Source organism: Eublepharis macularius, chromosome 1 (genome assembly GCF_028583425.1).
Source record: "Eublepharis macularius isolate TG4126 chromosome 1, MPM_Emac_v1.0, whole genome shotgun sequence".
NCBI classification, from domain to species: Eukaryota; Metazoa; Chordata; class Lepidosauria; order Squamata; family Eublepharidae; genus Eublepharis; species Eublepharis macularius.
Genome location: NC_072790.1, coordinates 165,466,607 through 165,493,536, shown reverse-complemented (window position 1 = coordinate 165,493,536; position 26,930 = coordinate 165,466,607). Strand labels below are relative to the sequence as shown.

General features: G+C 38.6%; 1 protein-coding gene across 2 annotated transcripts in view; it reads right to left on the bottom strand.

The window, feature by feature from the left end:
• BIRC6 (baculoviral IAP repeat containing 6) overlaps nt 1-26,930 on the bottom strand; it is a 330,219-nt gene that overhangs the window by 135,947 nt on the left and 167,342 nt on the right. For both annotated transcript variants that reach the window (XM_054976787.1, XM_054976793.1), the window contains exons 44-53: nt 26,048-26,181; nt 25,565-25,692; nt 21,548-22,110; nt 17,976-18,151; nt 16,826-16,922; nt 15,944-16,138; nt 14,718-14,918; nt 2,340-2,619; nt 810-1,066; nt 434-542 (exon numbers count right to left, since the gene is read on the bottom strand). In XM_054976787.1, coding sequence (XP_054832762.1) covers nt 434-542; nt 810-1,066; nt 2,340-2,619; nt 14,718-14,918; nt 15,944-16,138; nt 16,826-16,922; nt 17,976-18,151; nt 21,548-22,110; nt 25,565-25,692; nt 26,048-26,181 — 2,140 coding nt within the window. The remainder of the gene's footprint in view (nt 1-433; nt 543-809; nt 1,067-2,339; nt 2,620-14,717; nt 14,919-15,943; nt 16,139-16,825; nt 16,923-17,975; nt 18,152-21,547; nt 22,111-25,564; nt 25,693-26,047; nt 26,182-26,930) is intronic.

Sequence of the window (26,930 nt, the reverse complement as noted above, 5' to 3'; positions counted from 1 at the left end):
CAGAACAGGACCCTTGACTCAATCACACAATCATAGGGTTAGAACGGACTTCTAGGGACCTCTTGAAACTTGGGGGGGGGGAGGTCTTTAATGGGCAGGCAGCAGCCACTCTGCTGCAAGTCTGGGGTACTTTGCATGATAAAACCTCCTGTAAAGATTCCTTCATAGGAATTAAGGACCCAGTTAATTTCAAAATCCTGAAAAAAAACTTGATCCAAATACCAAACTGGTATGGAAGGACCCAAACATAAGGGAATACAGATATTTCTGGCCTGCCCAATTCTGGAACAAAAAATACCAATTTTTTTTTTAATGCACATCCCTAATTGAGATTACACAGATACTACAGCTTTGAGATTACACAGATACTACAGCTTCTTAATACACTGTGGATTTCATTTGCGTGTGTCTAGAAAAAAAGCAAAATATTTACCTATCTTTTGTTCCAGCGTCCTGAGTAGTCCCAAGCTGATAAAGAATATCAATTGTGGAGTCTGATGATAAGCCATTTAATCTTCCAAAAAGCAAAGGACTATTCAAGTCTTCCCACGTGGAAAAGAAAGTAAAAGCTTGATTAAGGGTGAGTGGAGAAATGTGTCAGTAAATGCTTTTTAGCTGCTTGGGGGGAAAAAATCACTAACCTTCATTTAAGAATTAAATCTTAATCATAGTGACAAAGAAATGCTCACTATTTCTAAATGCATTTAATTCTTCTGAGACAATGCATCTCTTTCTACATAGCAACACTAAGACTGTTTACCAATATGATTATTGCTTAAAACTAGACACATAGCAAGCTATGTTCATACCTGTAGGATCACTTCCTGATGCAGAGCAGTTTCTTAAAAGAATGTCTATCAGCTTCAAACCTATCCTGGTGGACTGAAGTCCAATTTTTACAAGCACAGCCTCAATGTTTGGAGAATGCATGCCACAGTATGGAGACATCAACAGCGCAGCACAAGTTTGCAAAAGATTGGCAGTGGGTGCTGCAGCGCTAGCCATCATTCCTTCTAAATCACTTATGTGAGTGAGACAATGATGCAATAACCTTAACCATCCAATGCTGAAAAATAAAGGAAACTAAATCAAGGTTATAGTTGCCACAGTCTTACTATTCATACAGGCATTTTCACAGTTGAACATGAACATATAAGAATCCAGAGCCAGTGATTGCCAAATAGGTTTCTTGAATTCTTAAACTTCCCTTTAAAAAAAAATGTGGAACTGGTTCCAGTTCCAGTTCCAGTTCCACAGTGTAACCGTCCTCTCAAACCAGTGGAAGCTTCCATCATCAGCAGAACAGAACCTGTGTATCCAGCCCCAATGTTTAAATGTGCAATACGTCCAACCAACTCAAATTTTACTCACATTACACAACAGCACAACAGATGCAGTTTGGTTTTCTCCTCTTCTGATCTATTTCAACTGTCCCTGCAGCTTCTCTAGATTTCCTATGTCTATGCACATTTTTCTCTTAGGGTTGAGTTGAGCTTAGGTTTGGATTTGTAAAGCATCTTTATGCACGTAACACAGGCATTGCAGACACTTTGCAGAGGTTTTGCAGAGGTTAATGCAAAAACTGAGAAAACTTAGAAGATAACCCACAGAACTGCAAAACAGTTGAGATCTGGTGTATGTGAGGATTTTCACATACAGATACAGCCCAGAATTAAGGACAAGGAATTAGGGAACAATAGCTGTGATGCAGGACATTGCGAGATGTTAGCTGGCACAAACCTATGATAATATCACAGGAAAAAAACTTAAGTACTTTTTAATAAGGTACAACTTAGAAAAAGAGGAGTGCTATGGGAACAGGACACAGGATGGTATTGCAAGTCTGTTCCTGCAGGCCATACACCTCCAGTAAAGTAAAACAAGCTTGCTTATGAAGACACGGGTGTACAGTGAAGAAACAAATCTATTCCATAAGAATGTTTATGAATAGATTTTGAATAAATACAAAAATGCACATCAGCTTAAGTGAAATATTCAGCTTACTGCATTCAACACATATTAAGTACTCTTTCCTCAGGTACTAATTGCACCTCTGCTCACAGTCCCAGTTCTGGGCCCAGATCCCTTTTGCCAAAATGGTAGCAGAGCTTAAGCCCATGAACAGTTTTGCTGAATCTTTCCTCCTTGAATTTTTCTTGTTACTTTACTACTGTAATCTTTACCTTAAAAGAAACAGGTGCATACCACTTGTACACATCAGTAGCAGCACACCACTTGTATACATTCTGGGCAAGTACAGGAGGTACCTAGAAATTAAGTCTTATAAAATATGATACATAAGCACAGCAGGTTATTTTAGCCTTTCTGGCAACACATACCTTGTTTTGGATACCTGATCTTCAGAAGGAAGGAATGGATTGTTGACTGTTGCAGATGAGGTGTTACCAAAGGCTGTGAGCCCGAGTAATTTAATCTGAGAGAGGCCTAACGTGCTAGCATCTCGAGGACGGTGAAGGCGAAGACAAACTGATGAGGCAACTTCAGCTTTTACAAGCTGAATTTTTATGTAGGTAAGACCACTTGTGATAACAGGTGTAGACAAGGGCAACATGTTCATCCCGTCTGCACTTATTTCAACAGATACTGATGAAGGGCAAGCTGTAGAAACAAAATAGGTGTGTACACACACAGGTTAGCTCTTAGTTATGACTTGAAGGCAGAGATCTTTTAAAAGTAACAATATTTAATGTATGAAAACAAAAGAGAACATGCTGGGCACACTACTACAACAATCTAGCTTAAAACAAGATGATGATATGTTAAACACTTTTACAAGAACAAGCAATTTTCCAGTGCTCTGTTTTTCCAAGGAAAACTGTCCATTTTTAAAGACTCACTGTTTCAAAACATTAACAACATTGAATGGATGCCATTACCAATACAATATAAGGCAAGCTTGGCATTTTCAAAGTTATCATTCATGTTTTTCAGTTATTATCCCTAGCAACTGAGGAGCAAAGAGTAGGAATGTGAGATCCAGGTCCTGGATTTTGCCGATGCAGCTAAATCCAGTTTAAAAATTAGAGAATCCTGGATCCAATCTAGCCCCTGGATCAAGATCTCCAGATATCCTGGTAAATCCAGGAAACATGGGTTCAGCAACTTAGCTGGCTGTTTTCCTGGCATTTCCCATGTTTTTTTTCCCCCAAGAGGGGAGGGACTGAGGCAGGTGGGAGGGGAATGAATAGCCAATCCATGTAAGAACTCTCCTTGTTTACCTGGCTTCTCTGAATGACACTGGTTCAGTTGGGCTAAGTTTCAACATGTCCCTTACTTCAGTTTGGTCTGGGTAGAATTTGCTGTTTTGACATGATTTTCTGGAGTGATGTTTATGTCCTCCTGCTTCACTTTGGTTCGGGGGGATTTCATTCGCTTGCTTTAGTTTGGTTCTGTTGTGCTTTCTCTGGGTTGAACTTGTATTTGGTAGTGTGCCAGTGGCTGCTTTGCTCCTGTGTGTTTCTGCCTGAGAGTCTGCTTGAAAATGTTCCCCCCATAGGAAACAATGCAGAGTGGCTGGGGGCACCTTTTTATGGCCCCATCGAACTGGACCCCAGGGTCCAATCTTTCTGAAACATTTGAAGTCTTTAGTGGACAGTCAGGAGTGGGTTCCCTGCAAATTTAGTGGGGTTTGTTTGAAAAATGTCCCCCTCAGCCCCTCACAGTTTTCCTCATAGACAATAATTGCCAGATAAATCTGGGATTCTCTAATCTTGCTGAACCAGTTCAAAGAATTTTTCCCAGATTTCAGGGATCCCAGTTTTTTGGGGATCACTGAAACCCAGATCCAGATTTCCTGATTTTTTTTTTAGTGCCCACCCCTAAGAAACAGTATATGTATGTTTTACCCATTTGTAAAGTGAGGGCAGGGGATAAAAACTACAAATATATAATAATGCATATAAAAGAATCAAGTTATGAATTCACCTGAGTTCAGGTCAAATCAAAACCAAAGTAAATTTCTTATTTATATGCTTTCTCACATCATCGAAGGGATATTGCAACCACAAATGAAATATGGAACTAACAAGCAATGCTATGGAGAATGATAGTGAGAGTGAGGTTCCTCAGTGACCTTAGCGGAAGAGAATCAAATCTGATTGAAATAGCTAAGTCAACAACCATGTCCACAGTGTATCACCATGCACAGTTATGTGTGCTAAAATCAATCTGTCAACAGTTCAGCATCTTCTGTTTTTTCCTTAAAATTTGAACAATGCAAAGGAAGTGCATGTTACACTGCCTTTAATTTTTATAAATACTATTCCAATAAAATTACTTCCACATAAATCTTGGAATTGTTTGAAAACAATTTGAGAGACATGTGACTTGAGGGCATGGCTGTCTGAAGCTTTCCCAGCTGGGAGAGACAATGCAGCTTTGATTCACAGCTGGAGATGCAACTCCAGCTGACAAATCGCTCTGGATAAAGAGGGATCGTGAGTTCATCTACACGTGCTCCTTTTGACAGCTCTGCTGAAGGTCTTACTGTCCAGGTTTATCCTGGGTAGTGTCTGGAATTTGGAGGCTGGCCGGAGACGTGGAGAAAACACCAACTCACAACTGTGATTGGAGTTCAAAGGCAAGCAACCCTCAAATCTTAAATCTAACTTCAAAGAATTAACCAACTCTACAACACAATTATTTACTATGTGGTGAGATAATATTCTGCTTTCCTGGACTTTTTTCTCTTTTTCTTTTTTTCCTCGTAACTGAGATAAGAAAAATACATCATTAGCAGGTAGCTCTTAAACTACATATGAAAAAGAAAGATTTAACTGACTAAGGGGAATCAAAAGGCTTACTGTTTTTTTCCCCCTGTAATTTGTAAACCTAAATTGGGAGAAAGTGTTTTGCTGGACTGGTTAAAATAAAAATGCGTAGAAGCAGCTAAGGTTGGAGCAATGACTTTGAAACTCGTGGAACATAAACAAAGCTGTAAACAAAGGTGAACAACGCTGAACAAAACTGAAAGTTAACCATATTATCTGTAAAAATGCCTCACAGATTATTAGTAGAGAAACAGAGCCACCTAGTGGAAAAATGTCTCAAAGTACAAGAATGTGGTCTACATCCACAGATTTGATGCAATTTTTTTTGATGAATTAGGTGATAAATTAGAATCATTTGAAAAGAGAACGGAAGACAATTTTATGAAATTTAAAACAGATTTAACTGAGCAAATTAAAAATATTGAAGGTGCTGTTAAAAAAACCTCTGAGGAGGTAAAGAAGTTGAATAATCAAGTGGACATCTTGGATAGTAGAACAGCAGCGTTTGATAAAGTGTTGGAGAAACATCAAGATAACTTAGCCTTATTGGAACTAAGGGGACAAGAATAAGCTCTGAGGCTAAGAGGAATTAAGGAGACACAAGATGAAGATATTTGATACAAGGTGGTAGAGGCCTAGGCAGAATTTCTGCAGTGGGACATCCCAACAGTTGACATGAAATTGTATAAAGTATACAGAGTTTCCACCAGATATGCGATACACAACAAGCTACTGAAAGATATAGTGCATTTCATTAGAAAATCGATAAGAGATCAAGTTCTACAACAACACCATAAGAAGAAATTGAAAATACAGGAACATGTAGTTATTATCTTAAAAGAGATACCAGTCAGAATCCTGAGGAAACAAAGAGACTATGTATTCTTAACTGAAAAACTGAAACAGAAGAAAATCCCATTTAGATGGGACAAGCTGGAAGGAGTGATTTTCTTTCTTTTTTTTAAATAAAATGTTATTGGTGAGTGGAAAAACAAAAGAAAAATTTCCAAATTTAACACATATAATCCCATTTTCCCCCTTACTCTGTCCCCCACCCTTTTCCTCCCCCCTCCCTATTGACTTCCAACAGCTTTCCAACCCTTAACCCTTCTTATTACTTAAATCTATTTCATTTATATTTTCCTACCAACTTTGAATCATAATATCTCTTGCTCTAAGCACATTCTTATTCTTTTACATAAACTCTATCAAACATACTATCAATATAGTATATCTCATATCAATATAATATAACAATATAGTATAATATATAGCAGGGATCGCACTCTCTCTTACTTTACACTTATTCTATTTCTTTTCTTTTAGGCATATACTCGATCAAATACACTATCAATATAGTATATATTATAGTAATATATTATATATATATTGTATGCTATGCCACCAATGTAGCACAGCACACAACACCACATAGCATAACCACATAATATGTTATAATGTAAAGTCTGATCCACTAACCCGTTATTTTATGTTATATATCATATATAGTATACCTCATTGAGATATCTATTTACCCCTTCTCATTATCTCATATATTCAATGTACAATTCCCTTAAATATTATATTAGCTTAGATTATAATTACATTCCCTCTAAATAGTAAGATCCCTTCTCTCTTCTCATTGCGACATTGTTTTTTAAAAAAATTTCAAACTGCCACAGTTCTCCTTTTACATCCCACTTTTTTTCCAAAAATTGTTTCAGTTTCCCCCAATCAACAATATATTGTCCTAGGTCAAGATCTTTAAGTTTCCTTGTCATTTTGTCCATTTCTGCCATGTACAGCAATTTATAAATCCAGTCTTCTACAGTTGGTATTTCTTGCGTCTTCCATTTCTGCGCGTACAAAAGTCTTGCCGCTGCTGTCATATAAAATAACAATGTTCTATGCTGCATTGGAACTGCCTCCATTCCCAAGTTCAGTAGCAACAATTCTGGGTTCTTGTTTATTTGTATTTGTAAAATCTCATTTATTGCTTCAATTATTTCTCCCCAGTACTGTTTAGCTACTTCACACGTCCACCACATATGATAAAATGATCCTTCATGCTTTTTACATTTCCAGCATTTGTCTGACATGTTAGTATTTCCTAGCGCAATTTTCTTTGGTGTTAAATACCATCTGTAAATCATTTTGTACACATTCTCTTTAATGTTCATACAAGTTGAAATCTTCACTGTATTTTTCCATAGGTACTCCCATGCCTTCATTGTTATTTCTTTATGAAAGTTTATTGCCCACTTCACCATCTGGACTTTTACTGTTTCGTCCACCGTAAACCATTTTAAAAGTAATTTGTAAATCTTGGATATTTCTTTCTTGCCTTCTTGTAGTATCACTTCCTCTAACTCCGAATTTTCCAATCTTATTCCTCCTCTCTGGCAGTCCGCATTATAAAGGTCTCTGATCTGTCTGTACTGGAACCATCCATAACAAGGAGACAATTCTTCTTCTGTCTTTATTCTCAGCTTTGAATGTTGTATTTGTGTAATCTCCTTGTAGGTTAGACATTGCTGTTCGTTATCGACAGTTCTCGGATCTATTACTTCATACGGAACCACCCATGAAGGAATTCCATCTTCCATATACAACTTGTATTTCTTCCAGACCGTGAAGAGGCTTCTCCGAATATAGTGATGCAAAAACATAGAGTCCACTTTTACTTTGTCATACCACATGTATGCATGCCATCCAAATATTTTTTTATGTCCCTCCAGGGCCAGCAACTTACGGTTTTTTAACGTTATCCAGTCTTTCAACCATACAAGACATACTGCCTCATGATACAGTCTTATGTTGGGCAGTTGCAAGCCACCTCTTTCCTTCACATCTTGTAAAACCTTCATTTTCACTCGTGGTTTCTTGCCTGCTCACACAAAATCTGAGATTTTCCTTTGCCATTTATCAAATTGTTTGGAGTCTCGGATAATTGGTATAGTTTGCAACAAGAACATCACACGTGGTAAGACGTTCATTTTTACTGCTGCAATTTTTCCCAGCCATGATAAATTCAGTTTGTTCCATTTTATTAAGTCTCTCTCTATTTGTATCCACAGTTTCTCATAATTGTTTTTGAACAGATCTATATTTTTCACAGTCAGCTCAATGCCAAGATATTTTAGTTTATTAGTCACCTCACAGTCTGTTATCTCCGTTAGCTCTTGCTGCTTCTGTTTAGTCATATTCTTACATAAAATCTTTGACTTCTTTTTGTTCACGTAAAATCCAGCCAAATCTCCAAACTCTTTTATTTTCTCTATTACCTTTGGCATATTTTCAATTGGATCCTCTACTATTAACATTATGTCATCCGCAAAAGCTCTGACCTTGTAAGAAAACTCTTTTATTTTCATACCTCGGATTGTGCCATCTTCACGTATTTGAATCATCAATATTTCCAAAATCAAAATAAACAACAATGGAGACAACGGGCATCCCTGTCTAGTTCCTTTGCTGATTTTCATTTTTTTTGTCAAATCCTCATTCACTATGATTGCTGCACTCTGGTCTCTATAAATTTCCTTGACCGCTTGTATGAACTTTTCTCCCATTTGCAGCTTTTCCATGGTAGCAAACATAAAATCCCAGTTCAGATTGTCAAATGCTTTTTCCACGTCTACGAAGAAAAAACCAACCTCTCTGTCACAGTGCTTGTCACAGTATTCAATAGCGTTTATTACTGTCCTCAAATTGTCTTTAATTTGTCTGTTGGGTAAAAATCCCGCCTGTTCTTCAGCAATGAATTCCGACATCCATCCTTTCAACCTCTCTGCCAACAACACCTTTGCAAATATTTTATAGTCATTATTCAACAACGAAATTGGTCTGTAATTTTTAACATTAGTCAAATCCTGACCTTCCTTCAGTAGCAGCGATATATTGGCTTCGTTCCATGAGTCAGGAATCCTTTGATCTTGCATCGCTCCATTCATTGCCTCTTTCAGGAATGGCGCCAGTTCATTAGCCATCACTTTATAAAACTTTGCCGTTAATCCATCTGGTCCTGGCACCTTTCCTATCTTCGTTGATTGTATAGCTTCTTTTATTTCTTCTTCCGTCACTTCCTTATTTAATGTCTCTTTCCATTTTTCAGGAATTGTCGGAATTTTTATCTTCTCTAGGTATTCCGCTATTAAATCTTTACTCACTTTTTTTGGGTACAATTTTGCATAAAACTTTAAAAAGGCTCTACTAATAGCCGCTTGGTCCATAAGCACCTTATCATCTTCTAGAATTTTACTTATGATTTTCTTCTCCTTCCTTTTTTTTAGTTGCCACGCCAAATATTTCCCAGGTTTATTGGCACCTTCAAACGACCTCTGATTCATCCTCTTTAAATTCCACTCTAATTCTTTATTGTCCATTGCTATCAATTGTTCCTGCAGAATTTTAATATCCTGATATGTCTTCCCCCCCCCCCCCCGGTCTTTTCTTAAGTTGTATCTCTTTGGCTTTTATTTTATCCAAAATTTCAGATCTCTTTTCCTCCTTTTTCCTCCTAGTTCTTGCATTCAGGTCTATTAGTATGCCTCTTATCACAGCTTTATATGTGTCCCATACTTTATTGGTCGGTACTTCTTTGTTCAGGTTATATTGTATGAAAAATTTGGTCTCCCTTCGCAGCAACGCAATATTTTCTTCTATTTGTAACAAGTCCTCATTTATTCTCCATCCTTTTCTTTTAATATTTTTCCCAAATCTCCACATAATTGGGTTATGATCTGAGCCTACCTTTGGCATTATCTCCACCTCTCTAGTCCATAATGTCAGTTCTTTAGAGGCCCAGATCGTATCTATTCTTGATAATGTGAAATGTCTTGCAGAGTAAAATGTATATTGTCTATTCTTAGGGTATTGTCTCCTCCACACATCTTCTAAACTTTCTTGTTCCTTAAGCATAAAAAACGCCTTTGGTAATAGTCCTTTTTTTGTGAGCAGCTTTAGACTGCTTGTCCTCATCCAGGTTTGTAACTCCATTGAAGTCACCCGCCAAGATTATGTGATCATAGGTCAATTCATCTAATTGTTTCTCTAAGTCCTTAAAATTTTTTTCTTTTGCACCGTTAGGTGCATAGATCCCGATCATCAATATTTTCTTAGAATTCCAAATAATTTCCACTGCTAAATATCTGGCTTCTGCATCTTTTAAAACTAGTCTGGGCTGCAGTTCTTCTTTTATGTACAATACATCTCCCCTCTTTTTCTTTTTAGAGGCGGCAACAAATTCTTTTCCCAATTTAACAAATTTCAAATATTTTTCGTCCTGCTTTCTAATATGTGTCTCTTGCAGACAAACTATATTGCATTTTTGTTTTGCTAGCCAGCGGAAAGTAGCTTTACGTTTACAAGGTGAATTTAGTCCATTAACATTCCAAGATATAACTTTACATTCCATGATCACTTTCTTATAGTTTTTGGTAAGTCCTTTTCATTTTCCCTAATAAAAGTCTCCATCTCATGGCCAGATCTGATGCTCTTTCTAACTCCACCAAACTCAAATGTCAGTCCTTCTGGTATTTCCCATCTATATCTGATTTTCAGCTCCTTTAACATCTGAACCAGTTCTCTATACTTCTTCCGCTCGAACAGCACCGATCTGGGCAACTCTTTCAGGATTGATAACTTCCTCTGAGCTGCAAATCTGGAATTGATTCTATACACCACGTCCAAGAAAGCTGCAATTTCTTCCTCTTCTTTCCCCAGGTATTCTGCCAAAATTTCTGTAATCTGTTCTTGGGCTGATTTTCCCTCTACTTCTGGGACCAAACGAAATCTGAGTTGTTTTTCCATCTGTTTACTTTCTGCAACGGCCATTCTGTCTCTCATCCCTCTCATTTCAGTCTTTTGCACGTCTGTTAAAGTTTCCACCGTTTCCTCTACTGTGTTGACTCTCTGCTGTGTAGCTTGTAGGTCATTTTGTATTTTATCCATACCTTTTGTCAGTTCTGCCATCTCCAATTTAAGCGTCTCTTTAAAGTCTTTTAATTCTTTCACCATCTCTAGCATCATATCCTTAAGCTCTTTATTTCCCTCTGAAACGTTTTTGTCCAAATTTTCCATCGTAGTTTGGCACTCTTTCTTCGACATTGTGGGGCTAACTCTGCTTCACTCCCATGAGTCTGCCCTTTTCCTTAAATCCGTGACGCTACTTTTTTACTTTCTTTTATTTTTAAAAGTCCGATTGCAGTTTATTTTTCTCAAGCGCTGTTTTAAACTATCCAAAATGTCGGGCGTTTTTTCTCTATGGTTTTGTACTGAAGCGCTCGCCCTTACCTTCTTTAAAGATGGCCTACTTCCTTTTTCATTGAAGTCGCCAGTTGCCCTCTTTCAAAATGGTGTTGCCCTACTTCCGGCGTTTAAGAAGAGGGCCCTTCTCTTCTGTCTCTTTATGGTTCTGACGCACTTCCTGTTCCTCTCCGTTGCACAGCAGTTCTCGCGATTTTTAAGCTTTCTCACAGTCTACTATCTCTTCCCCGCCACAGGTATGTAAACAATAATCCAATTTCCGCGCTAGCTTCTCCTTACAAATTTACTTTTTCAAATTTTTTCTTGCCGGAATCTTCCCCCTTATATAACTAGTCTGTTGCAGTTCTTAAATCCACTTTTGCCTCTTATTTCTTTTTAAAATCTGTCCCGTACTGAGAGATAGCGATCTTTACCTCCTTTAGTGTTTTTCTTGGGTTGTAGTCGCTGCTTCTGTTATCTGATCGAATCCAGCCCCTTTGCTGTTTTACTGAAGCTTGGGCATGTAGGTCTTATGCCAAAATTTGACTCCAGAGCCACTGCAGAGATCTTAGCAACCTTTCTTCGGGTGGGACCTCAAGGGTGGGTGGGAGTTCGTTGTGTAGAACCCCCCCCTCACCCGAGATCAACGCGCCCTCAGGTTCTCGAGCGTTCTCGCCTGTTCTCCGCCTGAGAACAGGTGGCTGCGGGCAATTTGCGCCCCTCCAGCCTTCAAAACAGCGGCACAGACAGCTCAACTCTTAAGAGCTGCATTAGACCTTCATGGATCCCAAACCGGAAGGTCCTGGAAGGAGTGATTTTCACTTTCAAACAACAGAGATTTAGGTTGAATTTGGTTCCAAAAGCAAGAGATTTTTTTTGAAAGATACGAGAAAGATTCAGAAGAGTCTTCAGAAGATCCACAACAGCCTTCCTGGGAACAGAAAGACAAGGAAGATATGGACTCTGATAATTAAAACACAAGTATGGATTACAAATGCATAACGTGGAATATAAATGGGGTGAACGCTCCTCAAAAGACAGAAAAAATTTCATTATCTGAAAAAATTGAGAGCTGACATGATTTGCTTACAAGGAACTCATATCAGAAAAAAAGACATTAAGTATTTGGATTACAAAATTTGGGGGCGGGGGGATTTGTCTCTTCAGATAACAAAAAGAAAAATGGGGTGGTATTATATCTAATGCCAGCACTGAACCCAGAACTTGTTATATCTGACAACCAAGGTAGATTTGTGAGGGTGGAGGTGACATTAAATAGGAGTAATATTTTGATGATGGGAATCTATGCACCAAATGACTAGAAGGGGAGGTTCTACAAATATCTTTGGGAAAAACTGGCTGATTTGTCCTATGAAAACTGTTGGCTGATGGGTGGTTGGAATGGTGTAGTTTCTCCACAAATAGATTGGTGCTCTGAAAAAAACATAAAAGATACTCAAGACAAATTACCAAAGGTTTGTTTTGACATGATTGATAATATGGGCTTGGTGGATGTTTGGAGACAAAAAAAATGGGGATTCAAGAGAATAGACATTTTACTCAGAGAGACATAAATCTTTGTCACGTATAGATGTGGTCTGGGAATCAAAAAATTTAGTGACTAAAATGGTTAAAGTGGAGATATTGCCTAAGTCTTTTTCAGACCATAATCCTATAAGAGTAAGTTATAGAACCAAATCTAATACATTTAGGTGGCAACTAAATGAATCTTTACTACAGAAAGAGGCAATTGTTGATGATTGTAAAAAAGGCTGAAAGATTTTTTTGAATTAAATTTGAACAAGGGTACAGACTTGAGAATGGTTTGGGATGCAAGCAAAGCATTTATAAGAGGCCACTTTATATATCATACCTTGGAATTAAAGGGGAAAAAGCAGGAAAGATGCAAGGTATTCTACAAGAAATTAAAAAAAGGAGCAAGAATTAAAAACTGTGCCAGGGAATATTAAGGTGCAACAAGAGACAAAATGCTTGCAACAACAGCTATCAATGTTAACAGTAAGGGATTTAGAAAAAAACCCAAATTATGCTAAGCAGAGAAATTTTGAATTTGCTAATGAACTGGGAAGGTGGTTGGTCTATAGACTGAGAAAAGAGAGAGAGGAAAAAAAGATCTTAAAATTGTAAGATGAGAATACTATGCTAACAGAAAATGGGGCCAAAAGACTCTTTTTAAGTATTACTCAAACTTGTACAGAAGAGAAGATATTTCTTTAAATAAATTAAATTACTTAATAAAACAGAAGCTACCTAAAATTACGGAGGAACAACATCAGGTGATGAACAGACCAATAGTGATTCAAGAAGTGGTGGAAGCAATTAAAAAGATGAAAACGGGGAAGTCACCAGGCCCTGATGGACTATCTGGCCGATATTATAAATGCTTTGAAGATGAGATTTTAGTACCCTTGCAAAATACAATGAATTCAATTTTATTGGGAGGAAAGATGCCAGAGACTAGGAAAGATGCTAACATTTCACTGATACCTAAAGAAGGCAAGACTTGACATTAGCAAAAAATTATAGACCTATATGATGGCTGAATAATGACTATAAATTATTTACCACGATTTTAGCAGAAAGACTTAAGTATATTCTCAAACACTTTATTCATGAAGATCAAAGTGGTGTCTTACCCGAAAGACAGTTGAAAGACAATGTCAGAACTGTATTAGAAATCAAATATTCCAATGCATTTGTTGCTACTGGGACAAAAATAAGCCTGGGCTGGTCATATACCTCACCAGGTTCTTCTTAAGTTTATTTACTACATATGTCAAACACATGCTAAATCACTTCATCCTTTAATTTTCTGGAAAACTCCCAATACATCAAATAATCTGTAGTAACTTCTAATGTACATCTTAGCTAACTAAGAGGTAATTCGTACTGTCCTGGAAATGTGATCTGGGTATTAGTTAAAATAATATACCCATACACAGTTACAGAACCACTGAATTCCTGCTTCTGTACACAGAAACTTCTCACTTCCTCAATGCTGAATTCATTCCGCTGAGCCCAATATACAAAACTAGTTGTTTCACAGCGTTCTTCTCAGATTCTAATTCCATACCAGCCAACTGAAGGTCCGTGCTTAGTATTCAGAATATTATGAAAAACTGATTAGTAAAGAGAAATCAAGACAAAATATGAGATGAAGATCAAAGATTAAAATGTCATGGAAGACAAGAAAGCCATACCTTAAGGCCACCTGAGCTTCCAGAGCTGTATCAGACATATATCTGTCCATTTCATTCAAAATATAAATTACACTTAACTCATATAAAAAAGAAAAAATCTGTAACTGTTTCAGCATTCCGTGCCATGGGTTGCACACAGACTAAATGATCCATCAGTGACACCAAAAGTTCCTGTCTCCTCACTTTCACTGCAGCCCACTGACCTCCACAAAATGCTGCTCCTAGAGGAGACGGGACACTGAAGATCAACTTAAGGGAGGTCTGCAGGGGAAACATGGAATAGGCAGAATTTTTTTCTTGTGGAAAACTGAGTCAGGAGGATTCAACCCAGTGAGGTGTATGACCAGCCCTGGCTGCATATCACAGTATAAACAGCACTCTTATTTTTAATTTATTACCTAAAATTCAGTTTCTTCTATCCCTTACAAGGTAAGTGAAATGTACTTTAAGTTATACTTACTTGCAAGAGATGCAAGATGAGGCTGAATGTGTATTTCTTTTAACAGTACAGCAGCAGGGAGATGAATTGTAAGGTCACACCAGGCTTCTTCAGGCAAAAAGATGTAAGACCACGCAGCTGACCGAGCTCTTCTGTGAGGGGGGGTTGCCTGTAACAATACTTCGGCAGGCTGGGCTGTAGGGCTGCTTGATGTAATTGAACCTTCAAATAAAAATTGCTTTTAAGATAGTTGTGAAAGGATTTCAACAGTGGATGATATCTGATGAACATGCAACTTTTTTTTTTAGCACTCTCTCTGTGTGTTTGTTGTGCTGTTGGGGGTTTCTTGGTGGAAAGGGGTAGATTTGACAAGATCCTTGTTAAAATATATTTTCCTACTTTTTTATACACAGATGTGAAGCATGCTTTTGATCTGCCTGAATACCAGCAGGTCTATCCTCTGCCAAGACTTTCCATATGTCTTCATTTCTTCATTGCGGAAATCAGTTTGAAATGTGTTTCGATCCTCAATTAGCCTTAACTATGGCTAACGTTAATGCTAATGTAACCATGGCTACTGCTGGTGAAAGAAGGGCAGTGGGAATCAGAACTACGGAACAGAGGGCTGGGATGTGTGGGAAGAGTCCAATTCCATGACTGACCCTAACTGCATACCCATCATTAAGAAAATCAGGGACACTACCTATTAAATAAAGTTCACATCTACAATCTTTCTTTAACCAACCATGAAGCAAACTAGAATGATTCTAGTTTTAATCTCTTGTCAAATAACTTCACTTTTTGTTGCTTAGCAGTAAGCAAACTCTGCAAGCTTATGAAACACTAAATTTAACACAAACCCCTGGCCAGGTTGCTTTTAATAACCTTACACACAACAATATACAGCTTCATACAAATGTACACTGCAAGACAGCATGATTTGAAACAGAAACAAAAACAGCCTGAAAGGTTTTTCAGTCACTGGAATAATAAAATAACATTAAGTTTATCTTGCTTTAAGAGTTGTAAATATTTTTGTAAGTGAAATTTTTTGCACCTCTCCCCCAATATCATTTGTGCTGCTATTCAGCCATGGCTTCTTAATACATCACCTTTTACAACTGCTGATATGCAAGTCAGATTTATTGGTAAATGTTAGAAATTACTAATCAAATAAACTAAGTCTAATGTGATTCAGAAGTTTCTATGCCACGTGTTTCTTACCACCATGTTGATGTATAACATACCCAATGGTGCAAAATTGTGGATTCCTTCTGCATTATCAGGTTCTGAAGCTAGAACTCTTGCTTTCAAACTACTGTCCGTGGCCTTACTAGGGCCAGAGTCGAGAAATTTCATAATAGTTGAAACCATGCTTCTTGCTGTGTTCACGATGGCTCTTGTACTGGTCACCATGTTATTGCAAATCAGCTGAACACCACCTATAAGCAAAACAAAGCTAATGAACGTTTAGGCCAATGACATGGGAAACAGGAGTTAGGCTCCTCTTCTTTTAATTAAGGCCTTCTCAGTCATGGCACCCAAACTTGGGCACTCTCCTTAGAGAGATTCACTGGCCTTCTTCTGTTGCCATCTTCTATCAGTGGGTGAAGACTTGTGGTTTTGTTTGGCTTTCACTCAGTGACCCTTCCTTCTGGCGCAGTGTCTCAATGTCTTTGTATTTATTTTAGCTCTGGTTTTAATTGTTTAATGATATGGGGTTTGGAGGGTTGGTTTTAAAACGTCATGTTATTATGAACATATTAATTTGTTAGCTGCCTTGGTAGCCCAAGAGGGCAGAAAGGTGGGATAAAATTTGTAGAATGAATAAATACATTAGGAGAGACATGCCTTAGCTGTACAAATTTGGTGCTATAACTGGCTGTCAATGTTAGTATGCTAATTTCTTGGGCTAAGATGCAGGGTTTACACTTTGTAGGGGGGCTCTGAGCTCCTCTCCCAGAAGAAAAGCTGCTCCTGAAGGAGCAGCAGACTCTCCAAAACTACAGGCATTGCTGGTTGCATTTCCACACATTGCATGTGGAAGAACATTCCACTAATCTACTGGGCTGTTCAGATCTTAACCCTCATTTTTTTTTTAATCCTGGAGATGGAAAAAGCATTCTTACCCATATCATGAAAAGCCTTCAGTGCCTCGCTGGTATCCAGAACTCTTAAGATGAACCACAACAGGGGCTCAGACAACTGGCAAGTAGCAAGAGAACCCTACAGAAAACACATGGAATTAAACACATGATTATATTAGCTTGATTTGTTAACAAAAGGCTGACAATTTCTGAAACAATACATTTCTTTATATAGTCTATTTATTCATACAAAAAGGAACTATGCAGGCCCACTTTGTTTGTCACTCCAAACAGTAAGCTGTGTATAATGGCGCATTCAACTCCTTTTTACGCTTTATCAACCAACTTGTGACAACAAATGAATTGGTTAGCACTGCAGCAGTTAAGCTGTATCATGAAATAAGCAGATTTGATAATACCTTTACCAGTCTTACCTATAGCATCTTTTAAAATTACTACTTGTCAAATAAAACTACAATGACATCAAACAAGCCCAGAAATGAAGTAATACTTTTCATAGTAGTCAAGGTTTAGGTTCTCTATTTTCAATAGCTAGGGTTAATGTGGAGGAATAATTGGAAAGAAATGAAAGACCAACTAGGCCAGTAATTTTAAAGAGTTAAGATTATCCATCTGTCACCTATCCATTTCCCCACATCCAACAACAGATCATACTATGTAACCCAGTCATTAGTGTGCTTCAAGCAGAGAAAAGGTGCTCACAAAGAAAACAGATTAAGATGACTCAAAGTCAGCTAGTCATGCTTGATGTGGCAGGGATGGCAAAAGCATTCCTAAAATTGGATTGACCAATCTGTTAGACTTAATTTTCAGCACAAAGACAGTGATTGCTCATGCGCAAAACCAAGCCAGTGAGTCATTCCAAAGACTGATTCTTCCCTGTATAAGGGATAGCAATACTTCCCTTGTAAGCCCAGATGAGAACAGATCGAGTACCTGGGCCAGTGGATGCCCAGCATACAATACAGCTGGCTTTTCCACAGCCTGTCACTCAGGTACGCATCATGCATCCCACAAGGGAGGGAGGGATTTTTATCTGTGCAATGCTCTGTAGCCCGGGGAGAGGTGCTAGCAGTCCATATAGAGTATAATAGCACACACACATGTCTGCAGCGAGGACAGCAATATGTACAATGAAATCAATCCATGTAGTAATGTTATGAACACTTACTTGTCTTCCCATATATCCACAGGCCATGTAGGTGAGAATTGGCTGAAGCATCACTTGCACTGTAGTGGCTTTTTTACTGAGTGTTGTTAATATAGTAAATAATCCATCTCCAACCGATATGGCATCCAATCCCCCATGAAAATTCTCATGTTTTGTAAGATGTAAACCACTCGCACCTAAGAAGAGCAACAGCATATTCACATCAGCCAAAGAGAAATGTGTGAGTACACACAATATACATCAGAAACAGTTTGGTTTCATTTAATCTTTTCAAAGAACAGTAAACTTGTGTATGCTGTTGAAGAAGAAACTGCAGGCATAACAGTAAGTTTAATTTCTGTGTATTTGGCTACTATGAATAAAAAGTACACAGACGTACTGGTTAGCTCTTCTATTGTAGTTAGCCAGCTTTTTACTCCTTTGTGCTTTCAAATAAATAGCAAAAGCAACAGATCTTTCTTCTCATGCTCACACTGCCAAAATAAAGTCATAAAATTGCAGGAGTACTTCTTTCTCCTATAAAGTTTTTTTTTGTCCTTGCTTACTGCTCCGGCAGTACAGCACAACCTATGAACATGATAATCTCCTGAGATACCAAACATCATCCCTCTTGGAGGACGTATTTGGAAATTATTCTGCTGAAGCCTGAGATTTTTTAAAAAAGAGCCAGGAAAGAGGAACTTGGGCTTATCTGGATTTAAATTCAGGAAGTAGCAAGAACAAAAAGGTTAATTTTATAATTTGAAAGGTATACAGACAAATGGAAGGAAATTTCACAGAAATATCAACATGGAAAGTTTAACAAGATCTTCAGACGTGTTACTTTTAAAAATATAGAATCATAGATTTGGAAGGGATCTCCAGGGTCATCTAGTCCAACCCCCTGCACAATGCAGGAAATTCACAACTACCTACCCTTCTCCACACACCCGTGACCCTTGCTCCATGCCCAGAAGATTAAGTAAACAAAGGGGCTCCTCCGGAAACAACTTAACAACTAGAAGGCAAAAGTCTAACAGAGGGTTAATTAATTTTTTAATCATAGTTTTAAAGTGCTCATAAAGTGCATGAATGATAACTATCCTAATAAAAATCCTAATAAAAACAATAAATATAATCATCTATGTACAAATAGAAAATCACAATGTTATCTTATAGAGAGAATACTTATACAATGTTACTACAAATCTCATAACCTGTACACACCATAAAATGCAATGCAATGTAACATTTTACTATAAATTGCTCCAAGTTGGTTGAACAGATGAATGCCGCTATTTACAAAAGGTATCAAAAGATAAGTATCCAAATTTCAAGTCCACAATTAGGAATTTTCTTTCCTTCTTCTCAAGTTCACATGAGTAAAGATATGACGTCTGACTTCTTAAAGCAGAATGATGTGAAGAGATGGAGCCTAAGGGCGTTTGCCAGCATTATTCATCCCGTTTCATATTGCCAACTTTTTCAAAGGCTCAATATTATTAATAAAATTACTGTAAAATATCACAATAAATATATTAAATACATTACAATCAACTCACATTAATGTATTCTTAAAGAATCTCAATGGTATTACTTACAAACAGCATTTTGCCAGGTAATTCTTGGAAACCAAATGGTGTATATTTTCAATGGTGGGTGGGTACTCCACAAAGGGCACATTATATCATATACTCATCATATATCCACATGCATGGAAGTACTCTTCTCTACTTGAAGAGATATACACCCTTATAGAAAGCATGTTGTTATTCAGATCATTAGGTGTTAAAGAGTTAGTTACATAAATCCACTCTGATTCTTTTTGTAGTTTTCTCTGTATGTCTATTCCATCAGATGGTCTAACTACAGCTAATACAGAAAACTTAAAGACATTATTTATTACCCATGTGCTTGTCTAAAAAATGAGGAACCAAGAGGGCATCCATTATTTTATTCTTAATTCTAGATCTTTATATCTTTACTCTTGTGAACCTGAGAAGAAGGAAAGAAAATTCCTAATTGTGGACTTGAAATTTGGATACTTACCTTTTGATGCCTTTTGTAAATAGCAGCATTCATCTGTTCAACCAACTTGGAGCAATTTATAGTAAAATGTTAAATTGCATTGCATTTTATGGTGTATAGAGATTATGAGATTTGTAGTAACATTGTGTAAGTATTCATTCTCTCTATAAGATTCTCTATGATTCTCTATTTGTACATTGATGATTATATTTATTGTATTTATTAGGATATTTATTGTTCTTACACTTTATGAGCACTTTAAAACTGTGATAAAAATTAATTAACTTTCTTGGAATTGTATATGTTTTCCTTCTGTTGGGCCCATGCCCAGAAGATGGCAAAACACTGTCAGGATCCCTAGCCGAACTGGCCTGGGGAAAATTGCTACCTGACCACAAGGTGGCAACTGGCATTACCCTGGGCATGTAAGAAAAGGCCACAAGAACTAAGCACTAATGTAACCTTTCCTGCCCTCCCTCAAATGATCTGCCTAGGTTCACAGAATCAGTATTGCAGTCATATGGCCATCTAGCCTCTGCTTAAAAACTTCCAAAGGAGGAGAGGCCACCACCTTCCGAGAAAGCCTGTTCCACTGAGGGACCACTCTGCCAGGAAGTTCTTCCTAATGTTTAGCAGAAAACTCTTGATTTAATTTCAACCCATTAGTTCTGGTTCGACCTTCTGGGGAAATGGAAAACAACAATATATACTATGAATGTTCACAAAAATCCCACTCAAAATTTCATATAGAATCATCTGTTACTCTTTTGTAACGCCAAAAATTAGGCACATAATAAAAAGTCTTGCTTTAAAGAACCTTCTGATTTTATCTTGTTCCAATATAGAACTGAAAGGTCACAATTTCAAAATAAGATATTCTGGGGAATAAAGCTTCCATTCTCACAGATGGTTTTTATGCTGTTATGTTATAATAAACCAAATTTTATTTAACCCAACTTCAGTTTTTGGTAGTGCTTTCTGTGTCCAGTTCTGTGCTACTGAAATTTTTGCTGCTGTAAGCAGACTATTTATAAAGTATTCATTTTCCTTATTCACTTCCCTTGGGAGCCATCCTGACAAAGTTATTTTAAGTTCACTTGAATTTTTAAATTTCATTCTTCACTACCATGTCTTCTTTGCTCTGAAAATTCTTTACAACAGGGAATTGCCACCAGATGTGATAAAAGGATCCAATCTGCATATTACAACTTCAGCACAGTTTAGCCCATTTAGCTATAAATTCAAGTAATTCTTGCTGGAAGCGTCATATTCTTACTCATATGTTATACAGCTAAGGGAGAAAAAGCCCAACTACCTATGAGGCATATATTTATGAGAACATATTTCTAATCGAATAGGCATTCCAGTTATATGAAGACAGTAGAAATACATATAAGAAATTAAAAACTACAACCTTAGCACCTACAAATACAAGCTGGTTTAGCTTGTACTAGGCCAGGATTGGCTGCTAGAGAAGCATATGTAAGTCTCTCTAAGAATTTTGCATAAAGAACAGGATAGAAGTATAAGCAACTGAAAATATAAGCAACTCTCAAAACACTCACCAATTATCATTGCCATAGCACTGCTGTTACACTGACCCAGAGCAGACAGAATTTGGCTCATTATTTGTTGGTTAGCCAAGACTAGGTCAGCCACATATGCTGTTGAGCCCTGAGTACTGCCATTGTTTCCATTACTGTCTTTTCCACCTGAAACCTTTTCTTCATCAGAAACACTGTCCATTGTGCTGCTGGTCACCTGAGCCCGGGCACTATATTCTCTGTTGCTTGAAAGTGGCAGCTGCACCAGAATGTTGACCAACTTGAGCAAATCAAACATGAGCTGATCCCTTGTCATCTCCCCACACACTGCTTTGGCATCCCCAGGCCGGATGATATTGGCAAAAAGTCCTCCAAAACATGCCCGAGCACCCACTGAGCTGTCAGAACCACTGCGAGACATCACTTTGTCAGCACATGTAATGTAATGGTGAACCAAAAAGGTGATGGATTCAATAACAGCAGAAATTGTGCTAACTGAGACAACTTCAAAATTCTGTTCAAGGGTAAATTCCAAAAGCTTCACTTGTGCATCCAGAGGTCCCTGGCCAGTTTGGAACGCTCCCCTAAAGGCGAATTAAATGAAAACATTAAGGATTTTGACAGATTTGCATATAACACAAATGTTTATGTAACAATACTATTGTCTGTTCAGTGCTTTGAAAATGTGTACTGTTTTCTTGGTTGCAAGCCACCTTGACCATCCCTTTATTGATTTAAAAGAACAGTATAATTTTAAAATGAGTAGCTGTATTTCTTTATCATCTACAACAATGAGCTTAGACTGGATTCGGTTTCGTTTTCTCGGCCATGTCGGACGCTCCTCTCCGCAGGTCCGGGAGGAAGCGCCCGAGCAGCCTGACCGGGCGGCTGACCTGCAAAGGTTAGCCCCCAAGACTCCCAGTGAGGGTGTCAGGGTCCGGAGCGCGACGGGAAGAACCCCCCCGAAATCGATGGGGGGGGGGTAAATTTCCCGTTTGCTCCTATGGAAGCCGGCAGACTTGCGCAGCACTTCGTGCGCTGCCGGGCCATGGAGAACGGCAAAAAGCAGATCTAAGGTGTACACCTGTAAGTAGCGAATCCCTTCTGTTACTACAAGAGTATGCGAAGGATTGGTGGGATTTGAAGCTAAGAAGGCTCGGATTTCTTCCCCCTCACTGAGTATCGAAACTTGGCTGGCGGATTCCCCCCTAAGATGGCGACGAAAAAGCAGAGCCCCGCTATGGGCAAATCTATCTCGGCTGCTTTGCAAGGAAAAGGAGAGTCTCTGGAGGAGCTAGTAAAGCGGTCTGTCGTCGAAGCAATAAAGCCCTTTGTTGACAAGTTAAACGAAACTGATCAAAGGGTTAGCTTAATTGAGAGTGAAGTGAAAACCATTAAGGAAGCACCGGGGGGGGGGGCGGAAAAGTCTGCTCGGGAAAACACAGTACTCATGAGGGCAACAAACAAAGACCTAAAGCTGTTGGAGAACCAACTGATCGGGTTGCAAGTGGACCGTGCTCAGACAATATTGCGTCTCCAGAATGTGGAGGAGGAAAATGGGAATTTAAAGGATTTGGTGTTGGAACTTTTAGCGATACCCGCGAAGGTAACTAAAGAAGAGTTAAAAAGCGCCATTTTGGAAGTCCGTCGGGCTTCTTCAAAATATGCAACGAAGCGTCAGCTGCCGCGCGAGATTATTATTGACTTTTCATCTAAGAAGATCCGGGACACCATTCTATATAATTCATATAATGCGGACTTGGACTTTCTGGGCAATAAGGTTAAGATATTGAAGGACGTTCCATTTTTAGCTTGGAAAAGAAGATTTAAATATAAAAGGTTTGCAGCTCTTCTGAGGAAACATGAAATAAAGTACAAACGGTTATTTCCGGAAGGTATTTGGTTTAGCTACAAAGATCAAGCTCACAAGATAACATCAGAAGATCAGCTAAGGGACTTTGTGCGTAAACATCAAGATTTCCAGCAAGAAGAAGAGGACTTTAAGCCTGAAGGGGGAGGGGAGGAGGGAACGAGCACAGTGACTGTAGCTGTTCAGAGAGAATTGCGACCAAGACCCAGAGGGGGGAAGAAGACCTAATCCTGATTGTAGTTTGTATTTTATAAGATCTACCAATCTAACAGCATTTTACAAAGTTCTAATGTTAAATAATTGCAGTATGAAGGGAATGCATTACTTGTAGATGTAGTGTTTGTGTTGTTATGTGTTGTTTCTTCCCCTTCTCCCTGTCCCTATTTTTTCCCTTTTGTAGTACTAGTAATTAAAAAAAATAAAAAAACTTGCAAAAAAAACCCCAATGAGCTTAGACTGGAGTAACTCTGTTTAAGATTGCACTGCAAAGGACTGCTCATTCTCCACTAGCAGTTCATCCCCACTAGCAGTTCACTACAGCAATCTCCTTCAGTTCGGTATGGTTAACAACCCACCCCACTACAGGGAGAAGCTTGGAACAAAGACTTTATCAGCAGCTAGAGGCCATATGCAGAAGGGCAAGACCACAGAAATCTTAAACATTTTTTTACAAGTACCATATTTAATCCTCCATAAACCTAAGATTACCTCCTCTAGTCCCTAATCTTGCCTGTTTCACTGCTGTTCTCTATCACTGGAACCCTGCCTACAGATTAGACATGGGCACAAATTGAAATATAAATCAAATTTCATGACGAATCGGACCAATTCGTGTATCGCGAAAACGTGTTTCGTGGGGCTGCGTTTTTTACGAAATCCACAACTTTTGGGGCCAATTCGTTCGATTTCTGAATGCTTCGTGAAGCCAGGCAGGCTGGTGCCGATCCATTGATTCCCTAAGCAACATAGGCCTGGAATGTCTGCAGACCTTTTGGAAACCCCAATATTAGCCCACATAACCTTGATTGGCAGTTCTCCCTGCCAACCTGAGAGCTAAGCATTGCGGGTCTGCACAAGTTTACCTGGGAACTGTAGTCAGAAACTCCTTCCCCTCTCTGCTTCCCTTCTCCATTTTTAAGGATGGGATGGTGGAGTAGCAGCAGTGGTAGCAGCTTCAGCAGCTCCTTCTACTACTGCTCGTCAGCTTCAGGAAACCTTCCCTGACTCACTACCTCCCGTCCTCCTGCTGCTCTGACTTGCCTTCCCACCCACCCCCAAGCTCCCTGGAACGGATCCTGAGCAGATCTGCTCTGCTTTTCCTTTGAGAACTTGGAGGCAGGCGGAGGAGGGATGGCAGAGAAGCAGGAGGACAGGAAAGAAATGTCAGCAAAGAGAACCTGAAGAGAGAAAAATCCAAGCAGATCCACTCCGCTTGACTTTTCTTCCAGCAGCGGCAGGAAGCAGGAGGCCAGGAGGACTTGAGGGAAAAGTCAGCAAAGAGAGCCTGAAGAGAGTTACTTAGAGGGTGGCTGGAGGAGAGCCTATTGAAGTCTCCCTGCGAGTTTAGCATCTCTGGGTATGAAGGTGGCCGCTGTAGGGCCCCAGGATCTGATGAATCACAAACATAATGAATCATTTCATGAAACGGGACAATTTTGTGAAAGTTCATGGAACGTGATGAACCACGAAACTCAGGGATTGTTTTTTTCCCTGTTTCGTGCCCATCTCTACTATAGATACCTCTTTGGGCTCTTTGCGTTGATATACATGAACACCCAAATAAGAACTTGATTTTTCACAACAGCATTTTCTCATTTGTGCATGCAAACTAGCCCATTCCTTCCACTCACCCTTATGTATTTTGCAATACTTCACCTGTAAGTCTGTTTTACATATAGGCACTCTTAGAAAATATGACATTACTAGTATAATCCAAGCCATTTCTAGCATTATATCTGGAACCAGTCTAACATTTTCCATGGTGTCTCTGTAGGGAAAAAAATGCTTTTCCCCTCTCATACTGTTTGTAACTTCTCAATATTTCTATGCATCTCCAATGTAATTCGTAGGCTATGAGTATATATATATATATATATATATATATATATATATATATATATATATATACACACACACACACACACACACACATATACATAAAAGTTTACCTCTCTGTTGAAAGAATATGTATTAATTTTAATAAAAATTCACTGAACATCTGAGGGCATGTTGAAGAAAGATGCACTTGTAAACGAGTAAGAAATTCTTGCATAGCTTGAGTGGCTGTAGGGCCAACCTGGGGAGATAAAAAGAAATAATTAAGGAAGTATCTGAATCACTAGTGAGTTACCTTTTCTAGAATAATCCTTTTGACCTGGTGATAAGATGCAATAAGAGCATGTTTATTCAGAAGTATGTTCTGCTGGTTACAGTAAGACTGAGTTTTAGGTATGGATGTTTAGGATTGCTGTGTTACTTAAACCTACAGTCTAGTCCTGTAATTTCCTTCAATGTAGTACAATACTGCAATATTCACAACAACTTGAGACACCCTGACACGCCATATGGCCTTGTAGATAACCATTTACATACTAGGTAACTTATGGGAAGTAGTAATACCTTATGCCCGTTATTGCACTTAATAACATTACCTGTGGACTGTGTTGATTTGTTCCATGAGGATTTGTTCCAGAAAGAAATTTTACTAAAACTTGAACAAGGTTGGGATCTGACACCAACAGCTGGGCAGTACTTTCCTGAGCTGTAATGGCACTGCTGGGACCAGCTTTAAGCCAAAAGAGAGAGAGAGAGAGAGAGAGAGAGAGAGAGAGAGAGTTGCAAGACAATTATATTTTTGCATACACTACAGAAACACACTGTATCTTTATATTACATTACCCCCAAAGGTATAGATTCTGTTTGGGAAATACTGAATTTTTATGTTTTGTTCCTGTTTCAGCCTATTTCACAACCTGTGCAAGCTTTAATATTTCCTGTTTCATTCTTTATTATGATTTGCTTGGAAGCTGACTGCTCCTGAGGGAAGACAGATTAAGCGGATAACTTAGTCAAGATCTCGGCTAGACCCTAGAGCTAGTCAAATCCGAAAAAGTCACAATATTAAGATCCCCATATATCGTCGAAGGCTTTCACGGACGGAGAACGATGGCTGTTGTGGGTTTTCCGGGCTGTATTGCCGTGGTCTTGGCATTGTAGTTCCTGACGTTTCGCCAGCAGCTGTGGCTGGCATCTTCAGAGGTGTAGCACCAAAAGACAGAGATCTCTCAGTGAGATATCACACTGAGAGATCTCTGTCTTTTGGTGCTACACCTCTGAAGATGCCAGCCACAGCTGCTGGCAAAACGTCAGGAACTACAATGCCAAGACCACGGCAATACAGCCCGGAAAACCCACAACAGCCATCCCCATATATCCTTTCCGCAAGAAATAAAGAAGCGATCATTATTTTGCTATATACAATATAAGTTAAGAATAACCAATAACTAAATTTTAGCTTCTCAGCAAATCTACTTT